Source organism: Podarcis raffonei, chromosome 14 (genome assembly GCF_027172205.1).
Source record: "Podarcis raffonei isolate rPodRaf1 chromosome 14, rPodRaf1.pri, whole genome shotgun sequence".
In the NCBI taxonomy this organism is placed as follows: domain Eukaryota; kingdom Metazoa; phylum Chordata; class Lepidosauria; order Squamata; family Lacertidae; genus Podarcis; species Podarcis raffonei.
The window spans coordinates 44598422-44619285 of record NC_070615.1 but is presented as its reverse complement, the minus strand read 5'-3'; the positions used below and the strand labels follow the sequence as shown (position 1 = coordinate 44619285).

Genomic DNA, 20864 nt, shown 5'->3' with positions numbered 1-20864 from the left:
GCAGAACTACTCAACACCTGCTTTGCCTGCCTTTATCCAAAAAGAAAGCAGTGCTGAACTTGGTGATAACAAAATAAACCATGCAATGCGGGAGCTGCAGCTCAAGATAGGAAAAGAGGAGGTAAGGGAACACCTAGCTACTTCAAATTAATATAGATCTCCAGGGCCTGGTGAACTACCCCCAATGGTACAAAGGATCTTGCTGATGTAATTTCTTTTTATTTAATCCCCCGCACCCCAAGAATAACATTCAGTGCCACAAGATGCAGGGGGTGCTTGGTTGAAACTTGATCTTCTAAGCACTCTTATTCAAGCAAGACCCAATAATTTCAATGACACTTTCAATCAGTGCTATTTTTCTACAAAAAGGGGTGTTGGAACTCACCAAAAACACCCCCTTCTTCTCTTATAATAGCAATGGCATCCACCTGAGAGGTGCTGGGACTGAGTTCTGGTGAGTTCCAGCTGAAAAAAGCCCTGCTTTCAAATATTATTATTAGTAGTAGTAGTAGTTGTTGTAGTAATAGTGGTAGTGATAGTAGCATTTTCATTCTACTTTCCCAGATGCATCTGAAACAGCTCACACAACACAAGTCATTGTATGCATACTTGGGAATAAGCCCTGTTGAACAAGATTTTTAAAAACTATTCTATTTCAATATAAACAGACATATCTGAGGATAAATGCAAAGAATGGATCAAAACATGTATAAAAGAGGGGTTGGAAATTAATGCTACTGTAGAAAGCAGAACAACGATAAGGAAAGGAAGTGCAACCATTATTTGCAATTGACATATGGGGGCGTGTGAGCAATGTAATGGTGCCATAAACCAATAAAATAAATTCTTTATTACTCTGTGCCTGTTAACTCAGAAAGCCCTATGGTGTCAGTGGAAGTTACTTGTTCCAAGCCAGTGTGGGTGGAATTGCTGCTTTAAAATGCAAATCTCTCAGCACCATTCCTCAGAAGTCTAGCTCTGCATTCATTGGGGCTGCCTGCAGAAAAATGTATTTTGGGTTGCAGCCTGAAACTGTTTTAATATTACATTAATATCCAAAGCATTTATATATCTCCTTTCAGAACAGTTTACCAACCTCCTATTATTGTGTTTATTGAGTTTTAATCTTAAAAGATTACAAAAGGGGTGGAGATAGGGAAGTGATGATCATAATGATGGTGTGGTTTGGCCAGTACAGTGGTACCTCGTGTTACATACGCTTCAGGTTACAGACTCCGCTAACCCAGAAATAGTGCTTCAGGTTAAGAACTTTGCTTCAGGATGAGAACAGAAATTGTGCTCTGGTGGTGCGGTGGCAGCAGGAGGCCCCATTAGCTAAAGTGGTGCTTCAGGTTAAGAACAGTTTCAGGTTAAGTACGGACCTCTGGAACGAATTAAGTACTTAACCCGAGGCACCACTGTATTAACCTTTAGACAGGCTTTTGGTGCAGTGACTTAATTTCTTCTTTCCACCCTGCTGTGCATTTGGGGTTGTTTCCCACTACAGATGCTGTTCGACTGAGGTTGTATTTACCTAATTTTAAGACCTGCTAAATGGGACGCGGGTGACGCTGTGGGTTAAAGCCTCAGCGCCTAGGGCTTGCCGATCGAAAGGTCGGTGGTTCGAATCCCCGCGGCGGGGTGCACTCCCGTTGCTCGGTCCCAGCGCCTGCCAACCTAGCAGTTCGAAAGCACCCCCGGGTGCAAGTAGATAAATAGGGACCGCTTACCAACGGGAAGGTAAACGGCGTTCCGTGTGCTGCGCTGGCTCGCCAGATGCAGCTTGTCACGCTGGCCACGTGACCCGGAAGTGTCTCCGGACAGCGCTGGCCCCCAGCCTCTTAAGTGAGATGGGCGCACAACCCTAGAGTCGGACACGACTGGCCTGTATGGGCAGGGGTACCTTTACCTTTTAAGACCTGCTAAGCAACAGATGGTTGTTATTACGTCCTCAATATGTAAAACCACAGAATTCAAAGCGGGAGTACTTTCTCTTTACTGTGACTGTATACATATACATATGTATATGCATGTATACACGGTTTACATCCATCTGTCTCAGGAGACATTGGAGAAGTGTGACCCTGGGAGCGAAGTCCAATTTTTGGAAGGTTGCAGTGCTTGATGAGGCTGTAGACACTGATATATGTGGCTGATAAATGTATATATCATGTGCATATATATGTTTGTGTAGGGTTGCCATTATTTCAGAAAGTTACATTTCTGACACCCGCAAAGTTGTTGGGGGACAAGCTGTAGAGACTGAAATATGTGGCTGATAAATGTATATATCACATGCATATGTGTGTATATATATATATATATACACATCAGCGGAAGAATTTTTATTTGCATCAGCCAATAAAATAAAATGTACTGAAGATAGAGGTAAAAACTTAACTATACAAAATACATTCTGGACATTTACATCAATAATCAAATAATAGATCTTATTCTAATTGACCCTGCTAAAATGTTTGCAGTTTTTTTGCTGTCACCTGATTATCTTGATCTGCTGGAAGAAAGGACACAGTAGCAATGGTTGAGCGACCTGGTATGGATAGTAGTAGAGGGGCAAGAACCTCAAATCTTTATAAAGAGTGCAAGCTAGAAGCACACGAGCTACTGATCCAATACTGCCATCTCCACATGGACATAAGCGTTTTCGTAGTGGGATTTTCTGAAACCGACCTTCAAGCACAGCTGAGGGCAGTCTATCCAATCTATCCAATCCAGTCTAGCCAAGCCCGTCTGTATGTTGGAATTGTTACAATTTTGCAAACAGGGGGCCAACGTGTCAAAATGACTAGATGGCAAATAATCATACCATGGGCAAAATGTCCTTATTATCGTGGCCAAATTAGTCTGCCGCTCGATATCAAATAGGCACTGTCTAATTGTATTATTATTATTATTGAATTATTATACACACACATTTATATATTCAGTAAAGCAAGTAATTCAATTAGATAGCACCTATTATTATTATTGAATTATTATACACACACATTTATATATTCAGTAAAGCAAATAATTCCATTAGACAGCGCCTATATGATATCGAGAGACAGAATAATATTATATATATACACACACACACACACGGTTTACATCCGTCTGTCTGAATTTTAGTCTCTTGGGTTACAGAAGGCCAGTTGCAATATATATATATCTATAATATATAGATATATATATATATAGAATTGCTATATATATATATATATATATATATATATATATATATATATATTGCAATTCTATATATATATATCTATATATTATAGATATATATATATTGCAACTTCTATATATATATAGAAGCCATGACTGTTTAAAGCGGCACCGTCGCACTTCCACCGCACTGTGCAGACGGGCCCCTATCCAAGAGCAGACCCCGGCCGAGACCAACGGGGCCTGCTGCAGCCCAGGGGACCTACTCTGAGCAAGGCGCCCGTGGCCCGCTACGTGGCCTCCTCCCCCGGCCCTCCCGGTCTCGCCTCGCGGGCAGAGAGGCGGGCGAGGGCCGGGGAGGAGGAGGGCGCGCCTAGGCCGCGGCTCTGAGGCGGCTCCTCCCGCGCCGGAGGGGGGCCTCTCCCTCGCCGCCCCCGACCGCTCCGCCCAATCAGCTCCGGCCCGGCTCGGCCGGCGGCTCCTCCTCCCCGGCAGAGGCTTCCTTTCCCTCGAAGCCGCCGCCGCCGCCGAGCGAGGCAGAGCTTTCACCGGCCAGCCTGGGCGAGCGCCGACGCCGACGCCCGCCATGGACGTCCAGCGGCTCTGCAGGGGCCCGGCCGGCTCCGAGCCCTTATGGGTGAGAGAGTGTGGGGTGGGGTGGGGAGAGATGGGGCAGCATCCCCGAACCCAGAGGCCGGGCTTTGTGGGGCGGGAGGGGGGTCCCGCCTTGCCCGGCAGCGGCGAGGCAAAGCCCCTTTGTGTGCGCCGCCTCCACCCTCAGCAACTGGGATTCAGTGGGGAAACTGGGAGGATGGGGGGGGGGACAAAGACACCCGCCCCATATCTTCCCTTTTTAGGTGCATCTCTCATCTCCCCCGGTTTTGTTTTTCATTTGGTTTATTACAGAGCTTGGAAAAGGTGCAGGGTTTTTTGTGGGGGGTGTTTCTATTTTCCCTGACAAAAAATTATTTGATTGGGGTGTGTGTGGAGGGGGTGTTTAAAGGCAAGTAGCAGCGAGGAGGAAAAGCTGCAATGCTTGGGGAGAGGTGATTTTATTTTGTGTGAACTCTGTGCATGCTCTGGGGAAAGGGAGGTCTTTAACCTGGCAGCTGTGAACTGCCCCCAAGACCTACAGAGGAAAGGCGTTTTGCAGATTGAACAGGCCAATAAAGAATTGAGAGATGATCCACATCTTTTGTCCGGCTGCACAGTTAAACTGTGGAACTTGCTGCCACAAGCTGTGGCAAATGGGGATTGGAAAAATTCGCAGGGGGATAAAGCTGCTGGCCATAATGGTGGCTGTGCTGCTTCAAGGCTCGGAGGAGGCGCCATGTGTCTGAATTTTAGTCTCTTGGGTTACAGAAGGCCAGTTGCAATTATGTCCTGCTTGTGGGCTGTTGGGATTTCTGGTTGATCCCTGTAGTAAATGGGATGCTGGACTTGGGATGTTCTTACCCTGACTAGGGGAGTAGCTCCCCATTGAGCACACAGCAGGGCCTGCTCATGAGTAAGCATATTTAGGATTTGCACTGCTAGGCAGCCACCCTTCACTCTCATTAACCTGGGAGTAAGCGCAGTTGCATATGCTTCTGAGTCATGTGTGTGCATTTTGGGCTCCGTTACTGTTTTTCTGCTGCCTGCTTTAGTCTGTAATTTACACACACTGTAATGCTAAGCATGTTTACTTGGAAGCAAGTCCCATGGAGCTCAGTGAGGCTTACTCCCAGGTGAGTGTGCATGGGATCATAGTCTTTCATATAAGTGGGCTTAACAAATTATGTTTAAAATTGCATTAGAACAGTCAGCAGTCCCCCAGCTCCCTTCATTGCCATTAACAGACACAGTTAAACTCATTTGAAGATCCCTGGATTGCAGAGGGTTGGACTACATGACCCTCATGGTCCCTTCCAACTCTACAATTCTATGATGTTGCCAACTGCCCACTGAATGCAACCTGGAGCAAAGGAATCAGGTTTGCACCTGCTCTGCTTTTGCCTGCTCTCATTCAGGATCCTCAGGTGTTCCCCTAGCCTGCTTGTAAACGTGGAACGGTTTTCATAAAGCAGAAAAAGGGAGAAGCCTTTGCAACGTGTCTGTTTTTAAAAAAATATCTGTTGGATCTTCTTTCCTGGGACTGGCCGCCTGGCAGTTACTATTGTGGCTAATCTCTGGTTCATCTTTTGTAGAAGTGTTGCTTTTGTGCTGGTGTCATGTTTAACACGTCACATGGAAGCTGTGTGTTTCAGACGGCATGTTTTACCCTCTTGCAAAACTTGAGAAGACGCCCTGAACTTGTTTTGCATTCCAATTCCTTTTTCTTGTTCTTGTTCTGAAGTGGCTTCTATCCTTAATGTGGTTAGGGTTGTCTTTGTTACGAAGCGATGTAATATGTTATACACACACAACTGTGTGCACCAACAGCTTATATAACAGGCCCACACCTAAGAGATTGTAATATTGGAGTACAGGGCAAGGAAGTGGTAAATGCTGCTGTCTTAACTCCTGTTCCTTTTCTAAAAAAACAAAAACGTGTTTTTGCTGACTTCTGCATCTGTTCATTTGGATTTAATTTCTGTGTGCAGAAGCTACTTAGGCTGCAATCTTGTGTACCCTTAACAAGAAATAAAGCACATTGAACTCTATGAACTCAGACTTTTGTCCGAGTAGACTTGTAGGTTTGCATTGTTAGTGGAAGTTTCTTTATTTCTGACATATGGTATATTTGTTGGCACACGTGTTTTAGAGAGAATCTGACGCTTGGGGGCAAATACTTATACTTTTCTGCTTTGTACTGCAATAATGAGCATTAATGCTCTTGAGTGATGCAGGTATGTGAAGTGAAGTGGCATGACTCCAGTTCGGTGAAAGTTTGCATGGAGAAATTATGTCTCATCATGACTTTCTCTTTAGAATTTCGTAACCAGTGAAAGCTGGAGGTAGTTGGTTTTACCTGGTTCTTGTCATTCGTGTATTGTGCATTAATAAAGTGGCTTTCTTATTAAATAAAAGGGGCCTTATTTGCTTAAAAGCATTTATGCTGCATAATTTTTGTAAGCTGTTTGAGGGTTATTTTTTTAAAACAAGCAAGCAGTATATAAATTGCATGAAAAAATGAGCAAAATTTTTTTTCTGAACCTCTAAGCAATGTACAGTCTAAAATAACAAAACTCTGTAATTTAAAAAAAAATGCAGCCTAAAATCAGTAAGCAGCAGTATGAAAAGAAAGTAAAACAGAAATTAAGAAGATTCAGACACGTGAAACAGAGCCCTATCTTATGGGCCAGGGAAAACCTGAAAAGAAATATCCCATAATGTGCCATTTGATCCTTCTTTAAAAAACAAAACTGGAAAATCCAGGTGTTCAATCTGGCACCTCATATATGCAGAGCCCCCTCCCTTAGCACTGACCGTTTCCCTCCACTGTCTAAAGCAGCTGTTCCCAAACTCTGGATAATTTTGGCCTACAATCCCCATTGTCCCCAGTCACCAGTATCAGCTGCACGCATCAGCTTCTAGTTTAGCCCTCCCCAACCTAATGCCCTCCAGGTGTGGTTCAACTACCGCTCTCATCCCTTCCCATTGGCCATGTTGTCTGGGGCTGATGGGAGTTGTAGGCCAAAACCACTGGCGGGCGCCATGTTGGAGAAGACTTGGTCTAACTTTGGAATTGGGGCAGAGGCACCTCTCGCACGCAGTTGTGTGGCTCTGTAACTGCCATACATTAATTGCACTGTGTGAAAAAGCAGCCTTGCACCACCAGGAAGCCTGGCACTAATTTGCATGCACCCATTTGATCTGACATAACGCTGGGTGTGTCAACCTGCCTGCTCTTTTAGATGCCTTTCCCCGAGTGCACACATCCGTTCTTTGAAAGAGATCAAGTTAGCTTTCGCCAACCTGGTTCCTTCCAGATGTTTTAGACTTAAAAGTTCAAATCATTGGGGAAGGCTGGGTTAAGTTACCAGAGTGGAGCCTTGTCCTGTGTGGCAGCACCCTGTTTATGAAACTCCCCCCTGGGACATGGCAGTAAATTGATTGCCTGATGTTTTATGGATCCATTAAAGCATCTGTTGGCAAAGATTCCTGCTTTTTCACGCCTCCAGAGGTTGCCTCGATGTCTGTTTTTCCTCCCTTTGCTGTTTGTACTGTTCTTGCGTCAGACTTTTGTGGGTGTTTTATAATCTGATATTCTGCATGAGATTTAAATTACTTTGATGGAATATTTTTTAATGGGAAATTTGGGGTATAAAGGAGTTAAATACAGCATTTTATAGCTTACCATTGGTGGCTACCATTTTTATGCTTAAGCAAGGACAAAAAAAGTATTGTAAGTTAGTAAGATATTGGTGGGAAATTTGTGAGAGTGATTAAAATGGGCATTTCTGTCAGCCACTTTCCTTTTTTTTTTTTACCCTGTGTAAAAACTTCCTCCATGCTGAAATTTTAATAATGGTCATAAGGGTGGATAAAAATCAATGATTTTTTTAAAATAAAAAAATGGATTTTTTTTATTCAAATCATTTTTTTAATTTAAATTGGATTTTTAAAATAAAATGTTTTTGGAGGAAAAAATCTTTCTAAAGATAGTTTTCTATTTAAGTTACATTATAGTCCAAAGGCTATTTATCAGGAAATAAGAATTTGTTTTAAGTTTTTCATGTGTGTTGAAACTCAGCCTAAGTTGGGTGTTTTGTTTTGTGTTTTTTTTAAAAAAGTTTAACCACATGGTTAACAAACATGGATGCATATGCTATAATGTTATTGTTTTAGTTAAATAAATGGTTTAAATTGTTATTAAGGAAATGATTATTTTTCTCCTTCCAATAAAGTACAGCAGAAAAGTTGTCCAAATATAAACAGTTAACCTATTAAACCTCACAGTAAATTCATAATTATCTGTCTATATATTTCTAATAGTATAACCAAATCAGTAATTTTTGATATCCCAGTAACTGTAAAAACTACTGTGAAAATTTATTATTCAAAAAATGAAACCTTCATCTGGTTGTAAATATTAATATTATACCAGCAGGAATGTCTTTCTGTAAAAAAAAAGATTTAAATCAAGTCTTACTGACTAGTGATTTAAATCGTGATTTAAATCGATTTGATTTAAATAAAATCCACCCTGGTCATAAGGGAATTTAAGAATATGTGCAACACTGTGGGTTACTGCTTAGGTAACTGGTTTGTCCGTCCTCAGACTTGTGCAAGGGTGTATACAATGGGGTTCCTCTCACTCATCCAAATATTATGATTTACCACTTGCTGTCTACATACAGCTGAAAATTGCACAGAAGACTCTATATATAAGTGATCTGTCGCTGTTGACTGAATGAGCGTTCAGAGCACTATTTGCAACAAGAAAGGAGAGAGGGATCTGACTTACTGGGATCACAGTGTCCCGTGGGTGTGTGGGTGTTCATGGGGGTGCGTCCCTGCCCTGAGGTGCTTGCAATTGCTAAGCCAATAAATAGGTTCTTGCTCTCCTGACTGGGTAAAGCACCAGCAGCTTTGAAGTCTCACTTAGCTGCCCTTGTAAAGTCAGGATAAGTTGTAGCTTGCTACTTGGCCAAAGGTTTGTGACTAATGAAGGACTTCTGAAGGTTGGAACGCTTTGATAACTGGACCCACCGGCTGGGAAATAGTTATTACACAAGCCAAAGTTGCAGTGGAGACTTGTTGAAAGGGAGGTTCCCTGTGGAGACTCAGATTTTCCTAGAAGGCACTTCTTGTGTGTTCTGCCTTGCTTGCGATGGCAGTGTTGGCATTACTGTAAGGAAGCATGCCTTAAATTGGATTCCAGTTGTGTGCAGCTAAACAAAATTGGTAAGGGGTGTTTGTGCAATGCTTTCTAGAATACTTCTGCTATGAGGCAGCTCTGTAAATTAAGCAGGTAAATAGATATGGGGAAAACAAAATGTCACTTGGAGAAGGATCTGAAATATTTTCCTGGAAGCTTGAATTTGTTTTACAGTCGTACCTTGGTTGCCAAACGCCTTGGAACTTGTATGTTTCGGCTCCCGGACGGTCGAAAACCAGAAGTGAGCGTTCTGGTTTCTGAACAATTTTCGGAAACCAAGCATCCTGCGCGGCTTCCGATTAACTGCAGGAAGCCGCGCCTTGGTTTTCGAATGGTTCCGGGAGTCGACTCCCGGAACGGATTCTGTTCGAGAACCAAGGTATGACTGTATTCTGGATTGTTTCCTTTGATGTTTTAACGTGTTGCAAATCACTTCGGGATTTTTTTCTTTAAAATATAAAGCGGAATAGAAATGAAATAAATAAGAAAAAGAAATTTCTTTGAGGGGGAAACAGTGCCTATACTTTCCATTGCAGCACCAGTAACCCAGGTTTAAGTTGGCCTGGAGCCTGGGGAATTTCTAACACTGCTCCCCACTAGTAATTTGCTGTTTGCATTCCTGTACCTGCTTTGATTTTGGTGGGAATTTCTGGGTTCCTAGTTCCACTATAGAGCTGCAATATTATGCACTCTAGACTAGAAAATATAGGCGTACTTAAGCCAGTTAGATGGGCATGGTGTGACACAAGTTGTGTCATCCTCCTCAGCCTCATGGTCAGAGCTTTTTTCTTTAAAAAAATTGTTTAGGAGTACTCTTATTTTCCTACTCATATGGAAATACTGCCCCTCAATGAGGCCAAACATTCACAAAATGTTTAGGGGTATGTGTAGCCCTGCGTCCCCCCCAGAAGAAAGCACTGCTCAGGGTAACTATTAGCATGCCAAGGGCCCAAAGTATTCATAGACAGAGGGGGCTGCCTGGTGTACCTCTGTGTGAATCACTGCTCTGGTCTTCCTTTCTGTGTGCCTCCATTTGGGACGGGTAATTCTTCCTCCAGCCTACATCCCCTGTGTTTGAATAATTCAGTCACTGCTGATGCAGACAGCAAAAGGATCTGTTCTCCGTGGAGGCTACCTGTTGCCTCTCTGTAGCAATTGCTGATTTCAGATTGCCTCCATCTGGTTAGAAGGCATCCTTCAGACAGGTGACTTGCACAGACGGGGAAGGTGGGCCTATCTGCAGATGGAGAATTCTTAGTCTTCCACACAAGTTAATTGTTTCAGGTGTAAGAGCATGTCTCTAACATTGATTCTCAAAACACATGAAGGCCTAGAAGTTTCAAGAATGCAGTCATTGGAAGAAGCCTTTCAACACTGAGTTGGCTGTGGGCAGAAAGAAAGGGAGTTTATTGTTTGTTGAAGGTCATGCTAACTCCCTGCTAAGTTTCCTTTCTTATAGTTTTTAGCAAAAGTTTCCATCGGTGCAGTATGCAAAGTCCAGTGTGTCTAGTTTTCAATATGTGTGGATGTCCCTTTCCTTGTACTGTAGTAACTGATTGAACATCATGCACTCTCAGTCTCGCTTCTGTTTTTGGCTTTTTCCCAGAGTTTGACAAGAAAGCCAAAACCTTTACCCAGTTCCACTTAAGTCCTGCCTTGGTGGCCTTAATTAAAGGAGCAATTACTGTTTTCTGATTCTGCTGTTTTGTCTGCTAACTTGTAGTCGTTCTAATAATGGTTGAAAAAAGAATGGCTTTATCCTGTTTCTCTTTAGGAATGGAACTGTGTGGCTGATTGTAACAGCCTGAGTTCCCAGTGCAAACAGATAATTCACCTAAACAGGCTCAATTGAAACAAATTTGAGCTGCAAAAGAGTAAAACTCAAGCCTCTTAGTGCTCTTCCCTTCCTACCAGATTATCTCCCCACATATCATGGGTTGCCATCACAGTTTTGGAAATTGTAGCTGAACTGCTGGGATTGGGAATAGGGCCAATGGTTAAATCAATAAACACCTCTTCTTTAATAATACTGAAAGTTAATATGCATATGGGGATATGTGCCAGGCATGTAGGATTATTATAAGTTATGCAAGTATATTGGAGGCTGAACAGTAGTTATGACTGCGATTTATTTATGGCGAGAAAGATGATTAATTGGAGCGAATGTGCCATTTCTCTAGAACAGGGCAGTCCAACTTTTCATATCAAGTGGGCCACAAGAGTTATTCAACACAGAACTCTTGGGCCGCATGCTGAATTTAATTTCCCCCATCGTAAATTAAAAGGGTTCACAATATATTTAATATACACAATATATTTAAATATATGAATTTTAAAAAATATTAAACAGAAATAATACACAAACAGATGGTAAGGGGAGAGAGACGTTATGCTGGCCACATAGCTGCGATAGCTAGGTTTTTAGAGCATGGTGCTGATAACACCGGGGTTGCAGGTTCGATCCCCGCATGGGACAGCTGCATATTCATGCATTGCACAAGGTTGGACTAAATGCTCCTCACGGTCCTTTCCAATTCTACAATTCTATGATTCTGGCAATGGCTTTTTCCACCTGCCTTGCCCCACCCTCTAGCCCTAGGAGCCTGCAGAAGGGAACTGCTGCTGCAGCCATTATGTATATGTGTTGTTGATTTTTTGAAGAACTGAACAGTGTGGAAGATTATGAGTCATGAGGATGGGGAGCGTGTTTGTATGAATTCAACAGTGCTTAGTTAACTTTTGGTTGCTGTTTGTTAAAGCTTTTAATGCTGCTTTATAGATTATGAATGCTGTGAATCCTATAATACGACTTTTATTGTAATTTTTTATTGTAATTGTGCCATTCAGCTTTTTTTCGAGCTGTTTTGTAAATAGTGTCATAGATTGTAATCATTTTACTGGTGATTTCTTAATTATTCTGTATGGTTTATTATTCTATATTCTATATGGTTGTTGTATTTGTGATGTTATATTAGGTTATTGTTGTTTATTGTTTGAAAGTCAGTTTGTGGTTCACGTGAATGAAAAGTGACATGGAAATAAAATCAATCAATCAATCAATCAATGACGCACACACACAAAATATAATTTTAAGGCTTTAAGATGTTTTTCCTTGAATGTTGCCAAGGGCCTTGCGGGCTGGACCGCCCATCTCTAGAGCTTTTGCTTTTGTTGAAACTGCCAAATTCCTGGAGAAAACATTTAACGGATCGGCTCCTATGTGTCTCTGCTAGAGAATATTTTTACTCCTCAAGGATACCATCTTCGCATCTCCCTGGTATTGTTAGTTATATTTATGTTGCTCTTCCTTCAAGGAGCTCAAGGGGATGCATCAGAAAACTCCTCTACATTTTATCTTATTTGTACCCTGCTCAGGTAGGACTAAGAGCCAAGAGATTGGTCCAAGGTCACCTGGTGTGTTTCATGGCTGAGTGGAGATTTGAACCGGGTTCTCCCTGGTTGTGCTCTTCATACTCTAACCACTACCCCTTCTCTGGTAAGCCTTGCAAGCTTCAGTAGTTCAACAAGTTTCTCATGTAGGCAGAGAGCCATGGTTGCATTTGAACCCCCTTTTCCCCAAAGTGTGAGCACGAGGCACATATTGCTTGTGAGGCATCTGATCAGCCACTTTAGGACTGGGATGTAGGCCTTGGTTCAACCCAGAACAGCTTTTTGTGGATTTGTTTGTTGTTTAGTCATTTAGTCGTGTCCGACGCTTTGTGACCCATGGACCAGAACACACCAGGCACCCCTGTCTTCCACTGCCTTCCGCACTTTGGTCAAACTTATGTTGGTAGCTTCGAGAACCCTGTCCAACCATCTCGTCCTCTGGCGTCCCCTTCTCCTTGTGCCCTCCATCTTTCCCAACATCAGGGTCTTTTCCAGGGAGTCTTCTCTTCTCATGAGGTGGCCAAAGTCTTGGAGCCTCAGCTTCAGGATCTGTCCTTCCAGTGAGCACTCAGGGCTGATTTCCTTCAGAATGGATCGGTTTGATCTTCTTGCAGTCCATGGGACTCTCAAGAGTCTGCTCCAGCACCAGAATACAAAAGCATCAATTCTCCGGCGATCAGCCTTCTTTATGGTCCAGCTCTCACTTCCATACATCACTACTGGGAAAACCATAGCTTTAACTATATGGACCTTTGTTGGCAAGGTGATGTCTCTGCTTTTTTGTGGATTTAGCACCCTCTTTACAACCTGTGCAGCCATTTTCCTGCATTTTACCTTATATTCAGATAAGGTGCTGAACTTTTGTGTGCTTTTCTACCTCTGTCTCACAAGGAGAGATCGGAAGCTTTTGCTTCCATTTTCAGTAAGCAGCAGTTTAGTGTTTTGTCTGAACCCTAAACTGTGGTTAATCTTAACTATGGTTTGTTGTTAGCTGGCTTCAGTCAAACATACTAAAGAATTGCCACATTTGTCTTGATTTGGATATAGTGGTAAACTTCAGTTAATTTAAAGATAGAAGCGAGTTTTTTTCCCTGATCTTCCCATGACTCCTCCTTCCATACAGCAACAGACTTTCTACCCAACTCATCTTTTTGTTTGTTTCCATGGCTTAGTCAGTGCTTTTTCCCGCAGATATTCATGACTCATGATTATGATGAATGCTGTGCAAGGAGAACCACAGTTTGGAACTGTTACTGCACAGTACTTAAAAAAAATATATTATTATTCCTGTGACATAAAAATGCTTGGGCCAACTCTGTTTAGGACAAGGCTGTTCTGCTTTTTGAAGTCATGCAGGAAACATCTCTTCCTGCCACGAGAAACTGCACATAGCAAAATTCTACCTTTTGCACCGCTGTTGGAAGGAAAACGTGGCCCTCCTGCCTTGCTTGACATCCCTGAAAAGAGACCGCTGTTTAAAGGGCTGTAGTTTGTTCCAGTAACCTGCTGAAATAGAATGGGAAAGAAAATCTGTTTACTCTGCATTTGTGTGACCGACGCTGGAGCAATTTGTTTGAGGACTGCCGCTTCTCTTTGGGATTTAAATGCTGAGAGGGTGCCTTCGCTGCCCGCTGGTGGGCCCTGTAGCCTTCTGACTCTGGCTAATCAATAGCACCGCTGTCAAAGCTGATCTGGACATTTCTCGTGTGTTTTTGGGCTGCTGATCTGGTGCTCTCCCCATGAATGCCGTTTGCAGGAGGGGAAACGAGAGCGGTGGGGAAAAAGGCATTGTTTGAAAAGGCCAGTGCTTTTAGTATGTGGCACTATGAACAGTAGTGTGGCGCGGGGGGCGCTGTGGGTTAAACCACAGAGCCTAGGGCTTGCCGTTCAGAAGGTCGGCGGTTCGAATCCCCGCAACAGGGTGAGCTCCCATTGCTCGGTCCCTGCTCCTGCCAACCTAGCAGTTCAAAAGCACGTCAAAGTGCAGTTAGATAAATAGGTACCACTCCGGCGGGAAGGTAAACAGCGTTTCCATGCGCTGCTCTGGTTCGCCAGAAGCGGCTTAGTCATGCTGGCCACATGACCTGGACGCCGGCTCCCTTGGCCAATAAAGTGAGATGAGCGCCACAACCCCAGAGTCGTCTGCGACTGGACCTAATGATCAGGGGTCTCTTTACCCTTTACCTTTACACCCAGTAGAGGCAACTCTGTTATAAGTTACATTTGAGGCAAGCTTATTGTCCACATTCTCCTTGGAACTTACAGTTTTTGTTTTGTGCCCCCCCCCCCACATTCCTTTCATACACCCAGTAAATCTTGCCCTTAAAACAAGCTGTTCTTTCATCAGTTGCTTGGCTTTTACAACTAGCTCACTCTTGGGTTCACAACTCCAGTACACCATGACCCTTTCTCTAGGTAATTCCCATTTTTCCTTTCCCAAGAGGTGCCATAAATCAGGACACTTTGTGGAATTTCCGTTCTGCTCAGAAGAGAGGAACTGTGCTCACTTAATAAACTGTTTTCTACTTACCTGTACAGCCAGTGTGTCAGTATCTTTATTACTGACACATCCATGGATTTCCTCTGAATCTTGTGCCTGTTGGTTTTTATTTTAGTGCCGGTATTATTTCCGCCTGTGGAACTCAGTGCAGAATTTACAAGGGGCTCCAAGGGGTCTGTTGAGATATTGAGCCAAACTCAGTTGCTTAGCTTCAGCGTAGTGGCTGGATCATGTGCCTTCAGACTGTTTTTCACAATTTATTTTACTTGTTTTCTCCAGGAAGCGAATTCCCTTGTGCTTCTGAATTGGGCAGGCTGATTTCAAATCTATTTTATAATGTAACTGCAGGGCTTAATGATGCATGATGCGGATAACAGTGTGATTGCTCTTATTCTGAGATAAGTGAGTTGCTCTGTTAATATGTCCTAATAACCTTGCAGAAACAGATCTGGCCAGATCAGATAATAATGTTTGCCTACGTAGTTGATGGTTGCTGCAAAGTACATACATGCAGGCTTTCTGATAGTGACTTTTCTGTGTCCAGTGTCTGATATGCAAAAAAATGTACCGTATTTTTCGCTCTATAGGACGCACTTTTTCCCCTTCAAAAATGAAGGGGAAATGTGTGTGCGTCCTATGGAGCGAAGACACCATAGCCCCGCGGCCCTCTCCCGGCTGGAGAGGTGACGCGCGGCTATGGCAGGAGCCTCTCCGCTGCGCCTTTCCGCTGCTCCCTGACCTGCTCTTTGGGGCTGGTGGTGGGCTTCCCCCCGCCAGCCCCAAAGAGCAGGTCGAAAGGAACCTGAAGCCTGGAGAGCGAGAGGGGTCGGTGCGCACTGACCCCTCTAGCTCTCCAGGCTTCCAAGGTAGCCGCCTGAACGCACCTTAAACGGCACCTTGTTTTAGAGCGGGAAAACAAGAGGGAGGAAATTCTCCCACTCTCTGCGCAGCGCTTCCTGCCACTTCGCTGAAGGGGCGCTGGGCAGAGAGCGGAAGAATTTTTTTCCCTTGTTCTCCCCCCTCTAAAACAAGGTGCGTCCTATTGTCCGGTGCGTCCTATGGTGCGAAAAATACGGTAGCTTACTAATTCAGGTTACATTTGTCTTCAAAGGATTAAAATTCTAGAAATACCTGTTGCAATCTCCATTGATGCATACTTCTGTGGGCGGGTGAACAGTAATATTAATTGGCTGTTAAGTGTTTTGAACTCAGAACGGGCTGCTTTGCTTTGTCCTCCTTTTTGGCTTGGAGTTTTCACCCGACATTGCTCATCTTTTCGAGCCTCTTTATAGCAACTTGCTTGCTCTTTTCTGTTTCCTTTAGTTAAAACTGCAGATTGCCAGGATCTTTCAATTTGGTGCTAGGAACACAGCAAACTTCTGAGTGTAGTTAAAGTGTAGTAAAAGCAAAATAACAGTGGCAAAGGTTGTTTTGAGGTGCTGTTTGAGGTAAAATGCATGCAGCAGATGTTCCTTGTTTTGCAGAGATAGATTTTTCAGGCTATCTTCGCAGAAGACCTGGTTGAATTGCCGGTGGCTGTAATTACCTGCAGGATTTTTGCAGGGAGGGGGCAGCAGTGTTTGGCATAGGGATGGCACACCGTGCCGTGAAGTAGCAGCATATTGCAGTAATTTCATTTTCGATGCATTGCCTCTCGTTGCACAGTTAAGTCATAGAAAATACCCGTGAAAGAAGTTGGCGGGGAGGTGTGTATGGTTTTCTCAAGGTGGTCAAAAGTTTTTTGGATGTGCCCTCAGATAACCTTTAAGATGACTCGGTTCAGCTGTGGATTCTTCCTTGGGGAACCTTTCCACAAGTCACCCACCTGCTACTTGTTGCTTCTGCTCCCCCCAAATATAACAGGGATCAGAAGGGACCTGCTTTAAGAGCCGGTGTTTGTTTCGCTCCCGGGATCCATCCCAGGTTGTGGTACAGTGGTGCCTCGCAAGACGAAATTAATTCGTTCCGCGAGGCTCTTCGTATAGCGGTTTTTTCGTCTTGCGAAGCAAGCCCATTGACAGCTTAGCGGATTAGCGCTATTAGCGGTTTAGCGGCTTTTAGCAATCAGCTGTTAAGCGGCTTATCAGTGGATCAGCTGATAAGCAGCTTAGCAGCTTAGGAAAAGGGGGGGAAGGGGAAAAAACCCGAAGGAACTCGCAATACTTTTTCGTCTTGCGAAGCAAGCCCATAGGGAAATTCGTTTTGCGAAGCGCCTCCAAAACGGAAAACCCTTTCGTCTAGCGGGTTTTCCATCTTGCGAGGCGTTCGTCTTGCGGGGCACCACTGTATTCTAATAGTTCACAACGTCAAAGGTGGAGAGAAATATACCATGCTCATCCCACTTGAATAATCTGCTTTGTATGCCAAATAAAAACATTAGTGCCTAGCAAAGCACCAGCACCAGCTAATTAAGGCCACGCTTGCACAAGCAGCAGATAAGGTGGCAAGTCTGTTTCTGGGCAGTTATCACTTCAGGCTGCAAGTGGGAGTTTGTGTGGCTGGATGTTTCCCTGCGAAGAAAATTCCCTTTATGTAGATAATCAGCTTGTTGAGAAAGCTAGTCTAGAACTGTCCTCTCCATGATAATCTTATTTTCTCTCTCTGGGATTTTTCTTTTTAAATATATATATATTTCCCTTCCGCCCGAATTTTGGATGAAGGAACATTGTTGTGTAATTTCCCCTGCCGTGAACCTCAGTCTGAAGCAGCAGAGCAGAGGACTGGGCTTCCCAGGTTGACGAGCTCCATGTGCCCCTCACTTCCCGCTAGATCAGCCTTTCTCAACCTTGGGTCCCCAGATGTTTTTGGCCTACAACTCCCATCATCCCTGACCACCGGTCCTGTGAGCTAGGGATCATGGGAGTTGTAGGCCAAAAACATCTGGGGACCCAAGGTTGAGAACCACTATGCTAGATCATGTGCAGAAACTGCCTTCTTGACCGTTGGTCTTGTCTGCTCAATCCACTGGAGCCTTTCTTTGCACGCAGGGGAAGTCCCTAACTCACTGAGAGTTTGAGACCCATTAGAACCCCTCCCCTGGTTTAGCCGGCCAGTCAAAGCCGTTTCCTGGAACGTGGCTGCTGTTGCCTGCTGACAGCTTCTAGGAGCCACAAGTGAGAGCCGAGTGCAGGGTGGGGACCAAAGATGGACAGACTACTCCAGAAGGAACACAACATGGCCCCCCACCAGAGGTACTACCCCTCCCCTAACACCCCATACACAAAATGTTCATGGACTGAGGCTCTAGTCTGCTCCAACTCCCATCAACCCAGCCAACATGGCCAATAGTCATGGACCATGGGGAGCCAATGTGCTCTCTAGATGTTGCTGAACTTCAGCTCCCATCAGCCCCAGCCAGCTTAGCCAATGGCCAGTGATGATGGGAGCTGCGGTCCAGCAACACCTTGTACTAGCCCTTGAAAGCTTCTGCCATAATGAGTCTGTTGCAACCAGACTGCTGCTGTTTTTGGGTGCCTTTCCAAGGGATGAAGAAGCAGGTGTTGACCCTAAGCTCATCCTTTAAATGTGGTGTGAGTTACCGGATTATTGCAGGATTGACGGTGCGTGCAACTGCCCTGATAGGCTGAAGTACTGATAATGCCAGCGGAAGTGGTGCGAAAGCTTCAGTATCTCTGGAGGGCACAGGAAAAGGCAGGAAGGGCACCTGCCTCATCTTCTTTACATTAACTTTTAAAGTAAGATCTGGTGTGTGTGTGTGGGGGGGCTGTATGTGCATCCTTTTGCACGCTCAATAAGCTTCCCAGATTGAAAAGGCAGGTGCTCAAACGTCAGGCTTAGGCTAGGGTTGAAAGATGCCTTGCTATATTCAGCCCCTGGGAAGGTTATGTGAGGCTTCACTCGGCGCCGGGTTCACCCAGGGTCACCCACCACTAAAAAAAATGTGAGCTGTCATGCCTTCACCCCCCTCTACTTTCCAGAGGCTCCTCTTAACATCTGCAGAGCTGTCAACAAAGGAGTGCAGATTCAGGTCATGCAAAAACGGCTTCCCGTCTCTTATCTTTCCGTTGCCCCATTGTGCAAATATAGTCCCTTGCATTTGTCCTGCATTTTCCTTCTTTTAGCTCTGAGCATTCCTCTCTTTAAAAATCTTCCCCCGCTTCCTCATTTAACAAAGTCTTTGGTTTCCCCCTCCCCTTTTATATAATTGCTGCAATCACGTAAGCTGGGGCGTGCTTATTCTGTGAGAAGGGAGCTCACATTCTGGGCTTAATCTCCCCGTGGATGAATTCTAAGCAGGTTGCTGGGTGACAGGGTGGGGTATAAACTTATTATTTTTAATGGCTTGTATCCTATCTTAGTCCTACTCAGTGGACCCGATGAACATGGCTAACTTAGATCTGTTGACTTCAGTGAATCTGAGTTGAACTTGGCTGGACAAACTTGTTTTATTCTCTACTTGATCTCTGGAGTTTTTGTTCAGACCAGGATTTCCTTTTCCCAACAGGGCAAGGGGCGGGGAGCTTGATGGCAAGAGGGTGAAATTGGTACACAACAGAACCAACTGTCTCAAAGCTAAGTGTTGATATGCTCTGTAACGTAAGCTGTGTGTTGCATCACAAATCCTGCAAGGAATGCTGTAGGCGTGGGTTAGCAATGGCCAAGAAGCCTTCGCTGCAAAAGACATGCGGTTAGGGGAGTGAAATTCTATACACGCTTTTAAGTCCTGTTGAACACGATGGGATTTATTTCAGTTGTATGCGTTCTTGGGGTCAGGCTGGAAGGCTTGTGAGCGCAGCACCCACCATGGAGTGCAGACTTAACAAAAGCCGCAAGGTACTTTGTACTCCTCGTCCAATGACTGAACTACAACTCTCCACTTAAACTAAAAGCAAAGCTGTCACCCAAAACCTGTGTGTTTGTATAGAGATTATGAAAGCTGCCAGGCTGTATGAGTCTCTGAAAAGGTGGAGATATCAGCCCTGATTTCTGAGAAGAGTAAACTCTGTCCTCGTTGCAGAGAGGTGATCCTTAAATGCCTTTTGCTAGATGTGCTACGAAACTATGAAATTGTTTTAGGGTTGTTGTGTGTGTTTTGTAATGGTGCTGAAATAGCACACTGTTATTTTGCGTCATTTATATACTCTTCTCCTCAGGTTCCCCAAGAATTTGGAATTTCTAAACAGAGAACAGGAGAATGGGGAACTAGGTGGGCTGAAGTGATGGGAAGTTGCAGAATATGTGCCTCTTCACCCAGGCTTTTCAGGGTGGCTGATTTTGTTTTGACCACCTGGAATTGATGAATTGCCACCACCTGTGCTGTCCTTTGGCCTGTTTTTAACTTTTCAGACATTGTTTTCTTTGTGTTCAACCCTGGGATTGCATGATTAAAAAAAATCAAGTAGATATGGACAGCCATGAGTAAAGGACAAGGAGTTGCATCGGGCACTGAATCCCTTGCCTTGTGCCAGTACATCTCTATCCCCATCTTTGGGCACCAAATTCCATGCCTGGGACGGGACAGGAGACCATTCTACACTGCAGACGCAGACATCATGTCCAGAACCCTTGTCTTTTTTCATTTGGGAAGGTTTCGTGTACCTTCTTTACCCTGGCTTATAGAAGCCTCGGAAGGTGTCTCCATGAAAAACAAGAGTGTGTGTCGTGAACTGCCCTTTGATCTTCAGATGAAGAGTGATATACAAATTTAATAAATAAATGAATAAATATCTGTTGAATTTTGATCCAACTTCCCATTTCCTTTGGAAGGTACTTTCTCTGTTCTCACCATCCCTCCTTCAGTTACGGTTGGCTTGCTGCTCAATTGTGTGGGAGCTTTTTAATCTTTTGTTTTTTCCATTAAAATAGCTTTCCCTTTGCCCACGCTCTGCTCATAATTAAAAATAGCCAGCAAATCTCTCTCACAGGGTTTTGGAGGGGCTACCGGGAGAGCTAAGCTAATCTCGTTAGGGCATTTCTGGCATTGCTGTGAAGTAATCGGATGCTGTGTCATGACAAGCGCCAAAAACTCAGTGGGTGCGA

The 20864-nt window shown here is 44.1% G+C and overlaps 1 protein-coding gene across 2 annotated transcripts in view; it reads left to right on the top strand.

The window, feature by feature from the left end:
* The first annotated feature begins 3461 nt into the window (after positions 1 to 3461).
* Positions 3462 to 20864, top strand: part of LOC128401328 (multidrug resistance-associated protein 1-like) — a 77466-nt gene continuing 60063 nt past the window's right edge. The window contains exon 1 of one of the 2 annotated variants that reach the window (XM_053364209.1): positions 3462 to 3808. In XM_053364209.1, coding sequence (XP_053220184.1) covers positions 3758 to 3808 — 51 coding nt within the window. In that variant the 5' untranslated portion in view covers positions 3462 to 3757. The remainder of the gene's footprint in view (positions 3809 to 20864) is intronic. The other variant, XM_053364207.1, reaches the window with a different exon arrangement.